The following is a 16,356-nucleotide window of genomic DNA, read 5'->3' on the forward strand; positions in this document are numbered from 1 at the left end:
ACATTGATGGCCTGTAGGATTTTTTTTAAGGAGGAAATCCCAGTAGGAAGGGTTTAAGGTGTGAGTTAGTGGTGAGGCAAACTATCATATATATAATCTACTGACAATATTATAAAGAAATGTGTTAGGATAGCAGGCCAAAACTCTCTTATGTAGGTAATCATATAGCAGAAAGTTTTCAATTATTTTAACATGTTGTCTGGAACTTTGTAAACTAGTAGTTGACATTGTCATTTCTCACTGAAATTCAGTGATATTCTCCTTGTAGGCGGAGTCCTAAATTCCTCATCTGAGGGAACACTTTAAAAAGACTAAATATATAGGGAGAAGGGAGTAGAGTCCAGGTGTATTCAAATCTTATTCTCTCACTGTGCTCCACAGTGTTTATTTATTGAAATCCTACTAAAAAAGAAAGTATTCAAAGATTTATGAAAATACTGTCTTTTCAATGGGAGGAAAAAAATTTTAAATAAGTGGATAAAAAAATGAGAAAATGGGAAAATAAGATTAGAAAAGATAAGATAATAAAGTCAGGTGAGCAGTTAGAATATAAAATATTTGGCGTAATTTCTGCCATATTTCCCGGCAATAGGTCATGAATTTATTATTTCAAAGCTTTCAAGGGGGAGTGTGGAAAATTGCAAGAACCATGTGCACATGAGGAAAAAACATGTCTGGAAGAAGCTCAGTTATTTCTCCTTCGGTTCCTCATAAAGAAGACATTTTGTTAGTACAATGAACAACGTCCTTGAAATAAAAACAGCAATGAGTTTCATAGGGCCTCTTCTGTTGGCGTCCCTCAATGTAAGTAGATGGTATAAGGCCCAACTATAACTTCAGTAAAATAATTCCGCAAGGATTCGGCACTTCAGTGCAGGGCACAACGCTTAGCTGTTCCAGCTTAATCCAGGGATAGATTTTGGCCTGTCTAGGGAAATGGTGGCATGCCCTTCAGAGCGCCTTCCATAAATATTTTTTTTTGCTCAATTGAGCTTCTGACAGCAAGTGAGTTCGATATTCCCTGTCACATACCCAGAGTGCAGATATTTCAAGTTGCCCGTCATATGTGAGACTGCTTTAAAAGGCAGCTGAGCCGAGTGTGGGATGGTCCTCCTGAGGGACCTGACAAAGGACATGTGTGTAATAGAAGGCATCTTGTCTCCACAGTGAGGTGGACAAATTCTTTTCAAGAAGCAATTTTGAACCTGCTCTAGCAAACAGAAAGAAAACATTTCTCAAGGCCCTAAACCCAGATGAGCAACCCCAAATACGCCACTGTATGAAAGAAACCAAGTGACTTGTGCTTGAATTCTAGATTTGCTTATGACTAGCTTAGCAGCCTTAGGCACGTGTGTTACTATCTCTAGATTTCAGTTCCCTCTTCTGGAAAAAGAGGTCCTAGAACTACTTATCCTAACCACCTTACAGGTGTGCCCTGAGCAGCAAATGCAGCCGCTCGTGTGAAACGTTTGTAAATTACGCGCTTCTGTGCAGGAGACGTTCTCTTCACTAAAGATGTCATGCGAAGGATGAGAGACTCTCTCTGACGGGAAACGAAAACTCCGCTCTGAGGGCTTTGTCCTAGAGGCCCCGGAACCCATCCAGCATTTACCATATTATCCTTGATAGACTTCGAAAAGCCTTTAAAACTTTAGTCATTGTTCGTTAGTGAATTTCTACTTAATTGCTGCTTCTGCAGCTAAGTGTTGCTTTGTGTTCATTTCCATGTTGTCTGCAATTAATATTTATAGAATATTTCCTTAAATATCTTAGACAACACATGTGACATAAAGGATTGAAGCCCCTTTCTGCAAACACATGAATCAGACTTGATTATACTTATTTTCTACTATTTTTGTTTTATGTATTTTAATATCCTCACTTTATGTAAATAAAGGAAGTGTGGATTTAAACACGCTGACCTTTGGTTTCACACAGTTAAATCTGAACCTTCTCTAAGTCACTCCTTCCATAAATGCTTGGAAATGTTTCCAAGTTCAACATTAGTTCCTTCGCTTGAAAACAAAAATAGATTTTTATCATTATTTCTTCTTTGTTTTTCATTCCCTGTTATGAATCCCACTTCACCGCTTCCCTATTCATTACATTTTTGCACCTCACTGGGTTAATAAATTCTTTTGACACCTACTGCCCCCTCCTTCCCTTGCTATCGCTCCTCCAAGAATGGTGCCATCAATATTGCATGCCAGGGGTGTGCTTGGCGAGTTCAGGTCTGACAGCTCCCTGGCCCAGCAGGGAGTCTTCTCCCTTCTGTTCCAACTCAATGATGAGAAGAGCCCCTCCTCCTCCTGCCTCCAGCCCCGGCTGCTAACAGTGGACTAGGAGACAGATGTTTCCAATCCCCAACAATATTGCAAGGACCACTTGAAATGGATTCCACTTTAGTCTCTTTCCTTTAAAGTTTAATGTTCACTTCTCAAGGCACACTTGTAACTAAAGGTAAGAGTGGTGCTCAGGAAAAGGCAATCAGTGCTTTTTCTTGCCCTGGTTGGAAAAGTAGAAATAAGCAAGAATAAAGTTACTGCTTAGGGCAGATAGTATAATATCAGCTAAGACACAATGAAAGCAAACCTTACTCATGTTCTAAGAGAATGAATTTCAGATTGGAAAGAAGGAAGAAAAACTGGGTTAAGAGAAAATGAAAACGATGGGGCAAAGGGGACAGTAATGACTTCTCAAGCTGCCAATAACCTTATGATTCCAACTATAAGTACATTTCTAAGTAATTCAATAACTTTAGATTTAATAAAACTGTGTTCTTACTCTGTGAGAATGGAGACAGTATTAAAAAACTAAAAGGAGATAAAAATTGTTTTGATTTTCTAAATGTAAGGAAAGAAAAGCCATGGGTTGATGAGATCCTCTTGAAATTTTAGCATGAGAGAGGAAGCAAGTTTCACGAAGGGGACAATCTGCCAAATTTTAATTGAGGTCTTAGAACTGATGATGATAATTGTCAAGAACCGAGGAATCTCTATGATTTAATCTTACTTGTGAGCTACCAAGTTGGCTACCACAGTTTTGTGGTTGCTAATAGATGATGCAAGACTCCTGGGTCAGAGACAAAGGACAGTTTATTACTCACAGCAATAGCACTATCTAGAGTATCATCATTTTCGTGCCAGTTTCCTGAGTCCCGGTTCCAAAAGAGTGATGCAAAGAAGGTCAGATGACATCTACATACTCAGTGGTTGCATTCCAGGAAAGGACACCGAGCTTAGGGAACCTGAGTCTTTTATAATGGGAAGTAGACATACCTGCCATTTGCTCCAGAGGTAACCACTATCTCTCTTCCAAGGTGATTGCTAAATAATTGCTTTGAATAGACAGCCAAGAAAGTGCAAAAACATGTGAGATCCATGGAGAATTGTTTTCCAACAATATCTTAAAAAATAATAAGTGCTGCTATCATTCACTGAGTGCTACATGAGGCCAGAAGATGCAAGCTAACTTTTAGATTATGTAGTATTTAATATATAAACCACAGATAAAGACTAGAGAAAAATCCATTTCAAGTGGCCATTGCAATTATAGAGGAATTCGATATGTCCCTTGTAATATCCATGTGAATGAAATGGAAAGATGTGAACTGGACAATGTATATTTTAATGGGCTTATATTCGGCTGAACTAAATAACTCAAAGTATGGTGTCAGACTGGAGCGAGGTTTAAAGCAGCATCCTTGAAAAGATCTCTGTTGCTGACCTATTTTTATATTACAATATTATCAATGATTGGAATGAGAACATAAATGGCAGGCATATCAGATTTATGGAGGATCAAAGACCAGAAGAGATAGCCAATATTTGGTGGAAAGACATAGCATTAAGAAATGGATGACCTGAAGTTTTCCCTGAAACTGTTAAGGTGAAATTAAATACCTAAATATAAATTTCTGTACATAGGCTCAAAAGCCATCATTGCAACCACAGAACTATAGAGATTTAGCCTAAGAGCCTTTCCTGTTAGGAATACATAGGGCGGTTAGCTTTACCAAATTACTTAACCTTCTTGGGGCTTCATTGCCTCATTTTATAAAGGAGATACTTAACTATATCGTCTCCATCTTCCCATCTACTGAAGCCTGCAAAATAATATTTATAAATAATTACTTGATTGAGAATAATCTAAAGCAGCAATTGTGTGAGGCACTGATGTAACTACGTATTCCAAATCAAGGAAATAGGAGTCCCGCTATGCTATCTCCTTGAATATTACACTCATTTCAAGATGCCCCGCTTTAGTGAAGACATTGAAACACAGACAGACATCTATATGAAAATAAAGATAGATATTTAGGAAGATATGTGGAAACCACACTTTTCTATCCAAATTTGAAAAAATTGGGGATGTTTGGTCTGAAATAAGATCTTTTAGAGACATCATAACAATCTCTAAATATTTGAAAAGTTTTCATGCCAAAGTGGAGAGAAAGCAGGTCAAGGATATATGGAGAGAAATGTCAGGAAGGCAGATTGTGTTCATTCTAAGTAAGAATGTTTTCTAAGTTTGCATTGATGGTAGATGAGGTGACCCCTCAGTAGCAGACTACAATTTTGGTTGTGCCTAAAGCACTAACCACACATCAGCATATTGCAGAGAGGCTCCTGCTTTGGATGGAAGGTGGTGCTTTCTGGCCCCAAGGGTCCTTCCTCCTCTAAAATAGAGTCCATGATTTCTTAAGCCACGCTATTCTGACAGAGTGGTTTGAGTATTGTCGTTGAGAAGCCATTGGTTTGAGTCCCAGCAGTAGCTGTCGTTCATTATGAGACTTTGGGCAATCCACTCAACACCTTGGGACAACTTCCTCACTGATAGCTTGAGTTAAGTTCTGCCTTTTCATGATTACAATCTTATTAGGGAAAGGATTTAAGGGAATTTTAAAAAAACATATGAAATAAAGATTTTTGGATCTTTAAGGTTCTTTCCACCCAGATTCTCAGAATATGAAGTACACAGGTAGAGAGATTTCATTTGAAATTACTAGAGAAATACAGTTCTATATTCTTTCTGGTCATATTTGAAACAATGAAGCTGCTGTACCAGCTTGAACTACTCCCAAAAGTCATTTGGAAGAAGCTGAGCTCTAGGGTGTCCTTATTCTGAAGTTTTTTTTTTTTTTTTTTTAAAGTATTTTTCAAGTTTGGTCCTAAAACCACAAAAGTATTTAAAACCCTGTGAGACCAGTGGCAAGTATTATCAGAAAAGATGGTTATGTAACCTCATAAGGCCTTTGTTCCTTCTCATTCCATCCTGAAAGTATCTGTACATGAATTCAGAGGAAGTCACCAAGGGCAGACCTCTGTCTGAGGGGAGGGGATCAAAGAGATGCTGGCAGGTTCACCGTTGTCATAGAGACCTCCAGTCCTGCAGTAAAGAGCATGGTTTAAAGAGCATGTCTTTAAAAAGTCCTGGTTTAAAGAGCATGTCTTCCCATTTAATTCTGCCTCACTCCCCCCAAAAAAGAAACTCCAAGAAGAAACTGTCTGTACAACTTTAGATCTAAAATCTCAATGAGTACCTAGTACATAAATACTATGGAAATACTATGTCACTGATGCTGTTCTCTACTCTCCTCCCAGGCCACCCATGGAAGACACCCAAACACTCTTGACCCCGGTGGTGAGCTGTGGGCCCCCAGGAGCCCTGCTGACCCGCCCCGTCATCCTCACCATGCATCACTGCGCAGATCCCAGTACCGAGGACTGGAAGATACAGCTCAAGAACCAGGCAGCACAGGGGCAGTGGGAGGTGAGCTTCTGCTGAGACAAAGATGGAACCAGGAGCAATGCATGCAGATGAGCAGGAACAATTACGGGACAGCTTTTATCTTCAAAGCAAAACCTGGATGGAACTTTAGCTTACACTCAAAATGAAAGGCGGGGGGGGGGACAAAGACAGGGGAGAGAGTGGGAGGGAGGCAGGAGGAGGGAGAGAGAGACAGACAGAGAGATGAACTGGTTCCCGAATGCTTTATCTGCTGACTGATAGGCACAAAGAAAATGGTAGTCAAGCATGAGCTAACTCATAGGGAAAGTGCACTCAGAGTCTTACACAAGTGCCTTTTGGCGTATACATACTCTATCTTGGGAAGGGAAATATACATATATATAAATATATTAAACTTGCAGGTAGAGGAACATTGCACCTGGGTCAGAAAATGTTAGGCACTTACTTGCAGAAAAGTACCAGCAATATGGTTCTTCTGAACTTAACCTGGGAGAAGAGCAAGGGCGTGTCTCCCCAGCTCCACTAGAATGGAGACCCTCTGTGGCATCCTGGCTCTCTGTGGCTGCCGCCATCATCACCACCTAAGGACAGTGTCCTGAACAGACCCTCTGCTTTACATCAGTACCCTTTAGTTAGCACCTAAAGTGAATCGCGAAAGGATTTGTTATATTTACCATGAAGATTTTATACCTAATACCTTAAAGAAAAAGCTTGGTTATGTTCATTATTATCCCTTGAATAAAGAGTATTTATTGTTTAAATAGACCTGCACTCCAGGGCTGAAGTTTAGGGATGTACTTTTTGTTAAGACCAGATGTGAGCAGACCTAACTTCAGTTTCATTTAAGCTTTAAATGATTTATCTCAAAAACATCCCAAAGTCTTGATCTGAAGTGATCCTAAATTGTTTGCGCAATTCTCTGCCTAATACTCTAAAACCTGTCCATTTCTGAACTTGACTAATAATAACAGTAACAACAATAATAAAAATAAAATAAAATAAAGAGATGAGAAGAGTCGAAGAGGGCAGTCCTCGTGAAAACACGCTCGTGCTTGTGGCAGCCACATGGAGCACTCTGTTCTTGGCCACAGCTTCTAGGAGGCTGTCTGTAATGGGCCATCATTAGATGGTGCTTGAGGCTTGCCCTGGCCCTGCTGGAGAAAGCAGCTTCTTTCCAAGTGTCCTTCTTGGGCTGGAGTAGACCTGGAGGAGCTGACCTTCCTTCTCTCTCTTTTCTGGTTCAGTTTGAGCTTCATCTTTGGGTACAGGTTCAGTTGCAGAAATGATTTCATGGATGCTATTAAAACACAGCTCTTACCATAGCTCAGATGATGTTGCAAGGCCTAACTAACCAACAGCCACCTGGGGTGGCAACTTCTTTCACATCTTTTACCAGCCCCAGCGACTCAATTTATGATGAAACATTTATTTTCTTTTTTGACAAATAACCATTGCTTGCCATGAGCCAGGCTCACTGAGACACCGTGGGAAGCAAAGTAGATATAGTTCCTGCCTCTGTGGAGGTTAAGTAGCCTAAAGCAGAGGCTGAATCGTTCCCACACATCTGCTTTATTTCTCCCACATGAAATTTTCTTTTAAATTTGCATTAATTAAAAGTTGGAAGATTTTGCACAAAAATCTGAACTTCCAGCTTCTCTTGAAAAATTAAAGGCTCTGTCCTCCCTGGGCCTGCATTCTTGCATAGCCGCAATGAGCTGCAGCCAAGCGGAGACAGCTCTTTAGTCAGGCTCCTGCTCTGTGCTCTGCTTCATCACAGTCTCCACCATGCCTTAGTGCCTTCCTCCCTACCTGCTTCCCACGTTCCTATTACCCGGTTCCTCCAGGAGGCGTGTGGAATTTCGACCCTTGGTCATGGATCCTACGGATGGTCTTTCAGATGATTTCTTCTGTAGCCTGAGCCATTGGGATAAATCAAAACCTGTTTGAGTTTGTAACTATTTCTACAAAACTCATCACTTCCATTTATTTCTTGCTAAATATTGTCAAAGTCTAAAAGGGTAGATTGTTTAAAGGCTTGCATGAAAAATAACAGAGAAAAGTGTTTGAAAGGCATGGGATTTGTCATATCATGCCTTCCGTAGAGTCCAGCAGCTTGGGTTATTGAGGAAAAGCAGTGTATTGCTCTGGAAAATAATCGGCACATGGGTTTTAGAAGAATATAGTAGAATGGTATTGCATAATTCCTTACTTTCTCTAATTCTTTTCAAGACTAGATTTTTAGGGGAAAAACTATGATGCTATAATGACATTGCAATAAAATAGTACTTTGGGATTAAATATGAAATTTAGAGATTAAAACATTAAGTTCTCAGAAACAGATAATGAACTCGGGTACACTAAAGTTAAAAGGATAATCCATGACTTTCTTTTGGAATTTTATGTAGATTCCAGTAATGTAGATTCTTGGAAGATCAAAAAATAGTACATAAAGGGCATTTATGTCGAGAATACTATCGGTATAAGGGCAAGGTAAGTAAGGGACAGAAGGATGAAGAATGAAGATAGAGGTGTAATAAAGCCTGAGAAACAAAAAGAGCAGGAAAAAGAATAATCAAAACTCAGGAGAAGAGGTCCCCTCGGCCACCACCCCCACAGCAGCAGGATGCTCAGCGGCTCAGCAGGGCCCCTTCCCTCTTGTCCCGCAGGACGTGGTGGTGGTGGGAGAGGAGAACTTCACCACCCCCTGCTACATTCAGCTGGACGCAGAGGCGTGCCACCTGCTCACCGAGAACCTCAGCACCTACGCCCTGGTCGGCCAGTCCACCACCAAAGCGGCCGCGAAGCGCCTGAAGCTGGCCATCTTCGGGCCCCTCTGCTGCTCCTCCCTGGAGTACAGCGTCCGAGTCTACTGTCTGGACGACACCCAGGATGCCCTGAAGGTAAGCGGCTCCGGCCTGACCCTCCCTCTTCACCTCCCCACCGGAGCCGAGGTCTGGTGTGGCTGCACACACCTAGAGAGGACATGTATGTGTGTGTGCACCCACGTGTGTGAACACAAGTGTTGGGCCCAAAAAAAGCAATTAGAAAAAATTAGACATTTCTCTGAGGCCATGCTGATAAATGGGCTATTTCCGTTATGCTGATCCCTCCCAAGGGCTACTTTTGTTTACCTTCCTTGATTTCTTTTAATGAAAAATTTAGAAGTGGAAGAATTTGGCAAGGAGACCTGTGGTTGGTAAATAATCTGCTTCCATGTTTATCTCAGCTGCGTTCTTCCCAGGAAAGGCATTGGCGTAATTGCTCACCCTGTATGTGCCTCTGGTGTGCCGCTTCGCTCATATGCTCGCCCATTCTTTTACGGGCGCTGTGAGGAGGAGCGCTAGCATTTGACAACAGGCTGCTGCTTTGCAGAATAAATGAGCTTAATTCCTGGTGCTGTTATTGCCATGTATTTAATCCCACTTGAAGCTTTAAAGGATATAGTAAGTGCCTTTGAAGAAGTTATGATCTAGAAGGAGGAATAAAAGAAGTACGCCAAAGACTAGGAGACGAGTCAGAGTGTGAGGAGTGCCATAGGTGAATGCAACATTCTGTGCCGGTTCAGGAGAGGGAGGCATCATGTTATCTGGAGGAAAGCTGGAAAGGAGCTAACATTTCATATTGGCCCTAATGGAAGGTTGGGTTTGACCAGCAGTAATGGGAAAAAAATACGAGATTTCTAGGTGAAGGGAACAGCATGAAGAAACACAGGAAGAGCAAATACAGAGTCTACACGGGTATGTTATTTCCAGTAATCCTGGAACCATAGATAGGAGTTTTGTTGGGATTGGACCTTGACTGCCAGAGGGAGGAGTTGAGATTTAGTTTCTTGAGTTAATGGAAAGCCACTGGGGAGATTTAAAGAGAAGAAAGACATGATTGGAAATACGTAAGAAATATTAGTCTGACATCAGTGGAAAGACAGAGTCAAGTTAAGAAGTAAAGCACGGTAGAGCTAACGTGACGACAGAGGAGTGAGACGAAGGGAATCGGTGTCACGGATCCTGTTCAAGTAGCTCTTACAGGCCTGGTGACTGACCCCGCGTGGGTGAGCAGAGGGTCAAGTCTGCCTCAAAGCAACAGTAGCAAACTCAGGGGCAGGTGGCATTCGAGTGTGGATATGGTGCTTTTGCTTTTGGAGTATTGAGTTAGAGGTATGAGTTAGGCATCAGGACAAAGATTAGAAATATGGGTGAGTCTCTCCAAACGGACAGCAGATCCTGAGACAGAGACGCAGGAACCAAATCTATAATATTGATGTTTGTCATCCATGGGGATCAGGGAGAATATCAAGGGAGAGTGAAGGGAGAAAATAATAATAATGAAATAAACATTACTGAGAACTTCCTGTGTGCCTGGCAAGATTCTAAATATTTTTTATTATCTTATTTAATCTTTACAACAGCCCTGTTAAGAGACCATTATCCTCATTTTATAGGTGTGCCATCCAAGGCACAGAAAGGTTAAGTAAGTTGCTCTAGGTCACACAGCTATTGAGTGGAGAAAGCAGGCTTCTTGCCCGGGCAGCTGGCTGCAGTCTGGACTCTCTGCTCCTAAAGCGGGTTGCTCGAAGAGCCGCACCCTGGAGATAGGGACCAAGGGGAGCCCCACCATTGTGAGGGAGGGTGAAGGGCAGCCAGCAAAGGAGCTCCAGAGGGTGAGCACGCAGAAGAGGAAGAGCAGCAGTGGAAAGGGAAGATAGTTTTTCTGAAAATCAGGATATTTACTTCTAGAGTTTCCATCCAGAGAGTATTTCCAGCTCATGAAAACTGGGTGTCGCGTGGTGGGTCCATGGAGGGGAGGCGATGGGATTGCCGCTGGGATTGCCGCTGGATCTGTTTTTGATGGTCAAGCCCGGAGGAGTTTCTGAAGTGTAATAAATGATGCGAACACACAGCTCTGGTGTAAAGCTTAAGGTTATTTCTTTCATGTTCCTTGCAAATCTGATACTTCTAAGACATTGTCAGGGTAGAGATCATCCCAGGCTGAAATTCTTCTTAGGGGAAACTGTGTTTGGGGGGGAGCCATGGAGTTTCACTAAAGCAAATCTTTTTAACAATTCTAAGAAAAATCGTTGCAGACAGCATATGGTAGAAGATTTACGTCCTATTTGAAATGTTTGATACACCTATTTATATTCACTCTCCTACTTCTTATACTCAGGACCTCTTGACCTTTCTTCCCAACAGACACACACAAATCCATGCAAAAAAAAAGGTAATATTTTCTAAAATAATTTTGATTATTTTAATTAGTGAAAAGTGATGCAAATGGTCAACACCGACAAAGACTGACAGGTTCAAGCAGTGAAAGCAGCCCAAGAGCAGTTTGTCTCATGGCCAGGGCCTTCCGAATAGACATTTATAAATTCTCAGCATCTGGGGATCCAGCTCTTAGGCTGAGACAAACATGAATAATGGGAAGGACCTTCTTGCCTCACGGCCTTTTAATAATGCAGAAATACCAAAACCCGAGCTGTAGTTAAACGGTCTGTGCAACATGCCAACGAGACATTAGTTCAGTCCGCCAACACTGCCTCACACCCACACTTGAATTGGAACCTTGGGGCTGATTAACTCAGAAAGGCCCTTCATTACCTAAATTCTGCCGTCTTGGCACACTGCCTGCCGCTGTTCCCCGCCAGTCTCTCCCCACGCCCTGCTTCCTAACCGCTGTTACCCATAAATACCATCTTTTGCCTCGCTCCTTCCAAATACCTCCCCCTTCCTCAGGCCCACCCCGCCCTCACTCACGCTCTTCCCAAGTCAGTAGTTCTCTATCCCACGCACAGAGGAATCCACTGGAGATCTTTAAAAACGACTCGCTCCAGGGTCCCACCCCAAAGGTTCGGATCTAATTGGTTTGGTTATTGAGGGTTTTGTTAGCACTCCCTGGGTTATTCTGCTGTGCAGCCAAGGTTAAGAACTGTTACCCTAACACTTTCACAGGTCTTTGGGGAACTGTAATCCTATTAAGGACAAATTTCCTACATTCTCAAGTCATTCTCTCTCCCATTCCTTCACCTGCTCGCGTTCACTGCAACTGGATCTTCCAGGTAATGTGGCACCGCTCACAATCCAGGCAGTGAATCCACGCCCTCCAGCTGGTCACGAGGCCAAGGGGAAAGTTCCAGCACTTCTCACACCCCGCGAGCACTTCCATGGCATTGCTCTACTTCAAGGGCTAGCTCGCTCTTCTGCTATTCTTTATTCCGTTACTCTGTTGTTTGTTACCCATTTCAGTTCCTTAGCACAGAGTCCCTCCAGTACACATCCCACCCTAGCAGTACCTGCCTCATGGTCCTTCTCCCTGCACATTTTATTCCCATCATCCTCTCAAACTCAAGGTCAACATTTAATCACAGTTCCTTTGCCCAAGTTTATTCTAGTAGCCTTCACATCATCCCACTTCCACTTCCAGGCTGTTGATTCGCTTTAAAAACCCATAAATTTCTGATTGCGTCTATTATACTCTGAAGATGTCTGCCGTCAGCTGGGCCTCCCAGGCTTCTCCACAGTCCTTTATTTACCTCTTCTTGACTCATCAGATTTCACATGGCACTGCTTCCCAGTCCCTCCCACTCTCCCTCAGTCCCTGCCTGCATCACAGCCCCGTCATGCTTTGCAGTGACCTAACACCTACTGCACCACTCCAGGGAGGCTCCCTCAGCTGCTGCCCTTTACCCTGCAAACTTTTCATTTCAGCCTCTTCTCGCCTAGTCTGGCTCTGATGAAAAGGAGCTTTACCTTCCTGTTTACGTTTTAATCCAGCTCCTCCACCACCTCCATCTCCAGCATAGCAAGTGATGCCCGAATGCAGGTCTCGCCAGAAATGATATTTTCTTACAGTGACTGCTGTGTACTGGCGACTCCTCTGAATTGCAGAAACCCTCACGGAACTTTGGACCAGGGCAGCAAGGGAGCCCAGCGGAGCACTCATTCTCAGGGGTCAGAACTCCACAGTCTGGAGAGCTCTTAGAAAAAGGCTATGGCCCGATGTCTGGAGCTGAACACATCAAGACTATTCATTCCCTCTTTTTATCATATGTGCTTAGATGGTCCATGTGGATGGTGGGGGGGAGAAGGAGACCACCGCATCAGTCAGTCTCAAGCAACCCTGATGCATTCTTTCATCTCCCTACCCACCTCTTTGAGTTCAGCAGCTTCTGTAACAATTTCCTTGAGTTTTGCTAAGCCTGGGGACAAAAATGGTCACCTGAAAGTTAAAAGCTGCATTTAGCAATATGGAAGCACTGATGTAGGATTCGGACGCTAGCGGTGACTACTGGAGCAAGAGTCAGGGCAGCTGGGAGACAGCAGAATGCTTTTATACACCTTCCAAGTGGGGTTTTTCCTGAGCACATGCTGGGAGGACCAGTGGGAGCAAAGACAGAGATGCTAAGAATTGTGGGAAGAGTTGAGAACCAATTCTGTTCTCAGATACAGAGCTCACGGCTACTGGAGAGACTGAGCTGGGTGTGTCACGGTGTTTCTCTTTTCCTCCTCTTCAGGAGATTAAAGTAATAATATTGGTGTTTTCTTTTCATTGTTTGCAAAGACTTAAATCCTAATATAAATAGACCAGAAATTAATAGAGAACAAGGTTATATTTGGGATACGTTTTGAAACACCCAGGGAGAAGCACACATCTACGTTGACATAAAGTAATTTCTGCCCTCCATCATAAGGGTATCATTTATGAGATGCTTCTTTTGTAATAAAGGGGTTTACACTAAGTTCTGAGATTCAGAACCTAAAAGAGGAGTTATTTGCATACAATATGGGCCGTGTGTGATGTTTATAGAATTTCTGACAGCTGTGTATGTGACACAAACCAAATGATGTGCATTCACATACGTTGGCTGTCTTTATGTGGTCATTTGGCACGGAGAAGAGTTCTCCTTGGATTTCTTTAGTTTTCACGTGCCCTGCTCCAGTCTGTGGCAGAGCGCAGTACCCCTGTGAAGGATCCTGTTATGTGAAAAGACAGGAGAAAAATGTGGAAAGTAGGAGTCCAGTTGAGGACTGTGTGAGACTCGGTTTCTTGGGCTGCAGTGGGAGGGAGCCTGGAAAAGGTTTATTTTCACCCTGCCACCTGATGCATTCCTCACTAGTATCCTTCTGATGCCGCTCCACGGCAAGCTGAGACCCTCCCACCCCAGAACACCTCAGGCCCACCTCTTCTGGGCCCACAAAGGCTGGCCCTCCATTGGGTTGGCCCCATTAACTGTATCTTTTCTTCCATTTTCCTCTAACAACCTCAAAAGTAGTCTGACCTGTGTTTCACACTTTCAGGATTCTGGTCTCTGGAATTAAATTAATATATTCATACATGTGACACATGTAGTAGATAACAATAACAAGAAAAATGTGTTAAAGGTTATAAATGTGTTTTCCCTGCTAAGTGTATGGAGGGGAGTGTGGGACAGAAGGAAAGCTTGAGTCAGGCTGGCTGACTCAGTTGGTTCTGCCGCCTGTCGGCTCTGGGGCCCTGGTCATTGAACTGGACCTCTTTGGACCCTCATCTGATCTACATCAAGGGCCCTTAGAAGATTCAAGGGGATTAAAGTTGTTAAGTTTCCTGGCACAAAATGCGAACTCGATAGTGTTAGTTACCCCTAGGTGGGCATTTAATTTTAAGGGCATTTGAAGATAATTGCTCAGTGAAACTATCAGCTCCAATCGTGGCCTAATTGCGAGTGAGCTCAGGTTTGGGGGCAGGCTAGTTGCTCAGCTGTTTGGGGACAGGGATCTTTTTGATGCTTCTAAATTTCTCCCATCTTTATCATCGTCTCATGAGACTTTGGCTCTGGCCCTATCATATATTTTGCAAATGACCTGCCATGTTGAATTTTCTTTTTTGAAGAAAGAGAGAAGAGAAAATAGAAGTTGTGGCAGCGAGAATAATGCCCCCCCCCACACACACACACACACAATATCTACACACAATGTTCAGAACCTCTGAATATGTTACCTTATATGGCAAAAGGGACTTTGCAGATACGATTGAGGACAGACTTGAGATGGAGAGATGATCCTGGATTGCCAGGGTGGGTCTGTTCTAATTACTTGGTGCTTAAAAGTCGAGAACCTTCCTGGCTCTGGTCATCAGAGAGGTGTGCCATTCCTGACTTTGAAGATGGAGGAAGGGGACCATGAGCTAAAGAATGTGGGCACCCTCTGGAAGGTGGAAAAGACAGAAAAGCAAATTTCCCCCAGAGCCCCCACAAAGGAGGGCAGCCCTGCCAGCGCCCTGACTTCAGCCCAGTGGGCCCTGTGTCTGACTCTGACCCACGGAACCGTAAGGCAATAAATTTGCGTTGTTTGAAGTCACTAAGTTTATGGTAAGTTCTTACTGCAGAAATAGAAAGCTATACAGAAGTTTAGAAAAGAAAACATGTTCAAGGATGAAAAGAAATAGGGTGACTTCAGAAGTTCTAGAACAACCTAAAAAGCCCTATTCCTAATAGTAGATGTGAGAGATCATCCTTTCCTCAGAAGTATGCGCAGAGGTGGACAAGTGACGTGGCCGCTTCTCCGAGGCTACCCTTGGCATTTTGCTTTAGAAGTGTCACAAACAGTTCTGACTGGGCAGGCTGGAAGTGGCAGCTCAGACCACGCGTCGGCTGCGGCAGCAGCTGCAGGAGCAGCAGGCAGAGCCCTCGGAACGAAGAGACTTGACGGCAGGTTTGCACGGTCACCGGAGTCCAGCCTTGTTCTAGTCAGGGATGAGGTGCGGCAGGCAGACCAGCTCAGGGGGGAGCACAGCACCGGTGAGCCCAGGAAGAGAAGGGGCGCAGCAAGGCCGGCCCCAGGGGCTGTGCCCTGAGCAGGTGGCGAGGCCGGCTGGCAGTCAGGCGTCCTCACTGCCGCTCTGCAGCCTGAGGCCGGAAGCCAGAGGAGGAGTCAAGAGCCAGGAGCCGAGAGCGCTGAAAGTGGGCTCTCTCTTTGGCCTCTGTTGGAAGAGTACAGGCCCACGGCTGTGACAGCGACGGCGGCGACAGCCATAGTAGCCAAATGACAAGGGCGAGTTTCCACACAGGATTAAAGAATGAACAGGAGCAAGGCAGCGTCCATAAAATCTGATGGGAGGTGGGATTTTTTTAACTCCAGCCAGCATAGTCCTTGAGGCTTGCCTTTTGAGGTTTCGCCATGGCATGCTGCCGGTTTGCCCTCTGTGCCTCTGGGAGCCTCGGGTCCGCATGGCAGAAGCCTGACGAAGGGGGGTCACGGGGCTTGACCTGCCCGCCTCGGCCCCCGTGCGTGGTCTGGCCCCCGTGCGTGGTCTGGCGCCCGCGCGAAGCCTGCAGCGTGGTCCCTCCGCATCGAGGGAGCGGGACGGCCACGCCGCCTGCGCCCTCCCTCCGGACGCGAGGTTGCTGCTGCCCCTTCTGGGGGCGACCTCAGTGTTTCCCGCACGCCGCCGCCTCCGCCTGCTCGGGTTCCTGGCGCTGGCCCCAGGGCCTTGGCGCAGTAGATACCGCCGGCTCGAGGCTGTGGGTCTGCATCAGGGTTAAAGAGTGTGCGGAGACCCCGCACCAGACAGCAGCGAGGAAGGAGCAGCCCAACCGAACAAAGCCTCGACCGACCCTCCTGCAGCCGCTCT

The 16,356-nt window shown here is 44.4% G+C and overlaps 1 protein-coding gene across 5 annotated transcripts in view; it reads left to right on the plus strand.

The window, feature by feature from the left end:
- Window positions 1–16,356, plus strand: part of UNC5C (unc-5 netrin receptor C) — a 358,229-nt gene that overhangs the window by 320,770 nt on the left and 21,103 nt on the right. For all 5 annotated transcript variants that reach the window (XM_070505334.1, XM_070505335.1, XM_014834219.3 and 2 more), the window contains 2 exons: window positions 5,604–5,772; window positions 8,418–8,651. In XM_070505334.1, coding sequence (XP_070361435.1) covers window positions 5,604–5,772; window positions 8,418–8,651 — 403 coding nt within the window. The remainder of the gene's footprint in view (window positions 1–5,603; window positions 5,773–8,417; window positions 8,652–16,356) is intronic.

This window comes from Equus asinus, chromosome 3, assembly GCF_041296235.1.
Source record: "Equus asinus isolate D_3611 breed Donkey chromosome 3, EquAss-T2T_v2, whole genome shotgun sequence".
In the NCBI taxonomy this organism is placed as follows: Eukaryota; Metazoa; Chordata; class Mammalia; order Perissodactyla; family Equidae; genus Equus; species Equus asinus.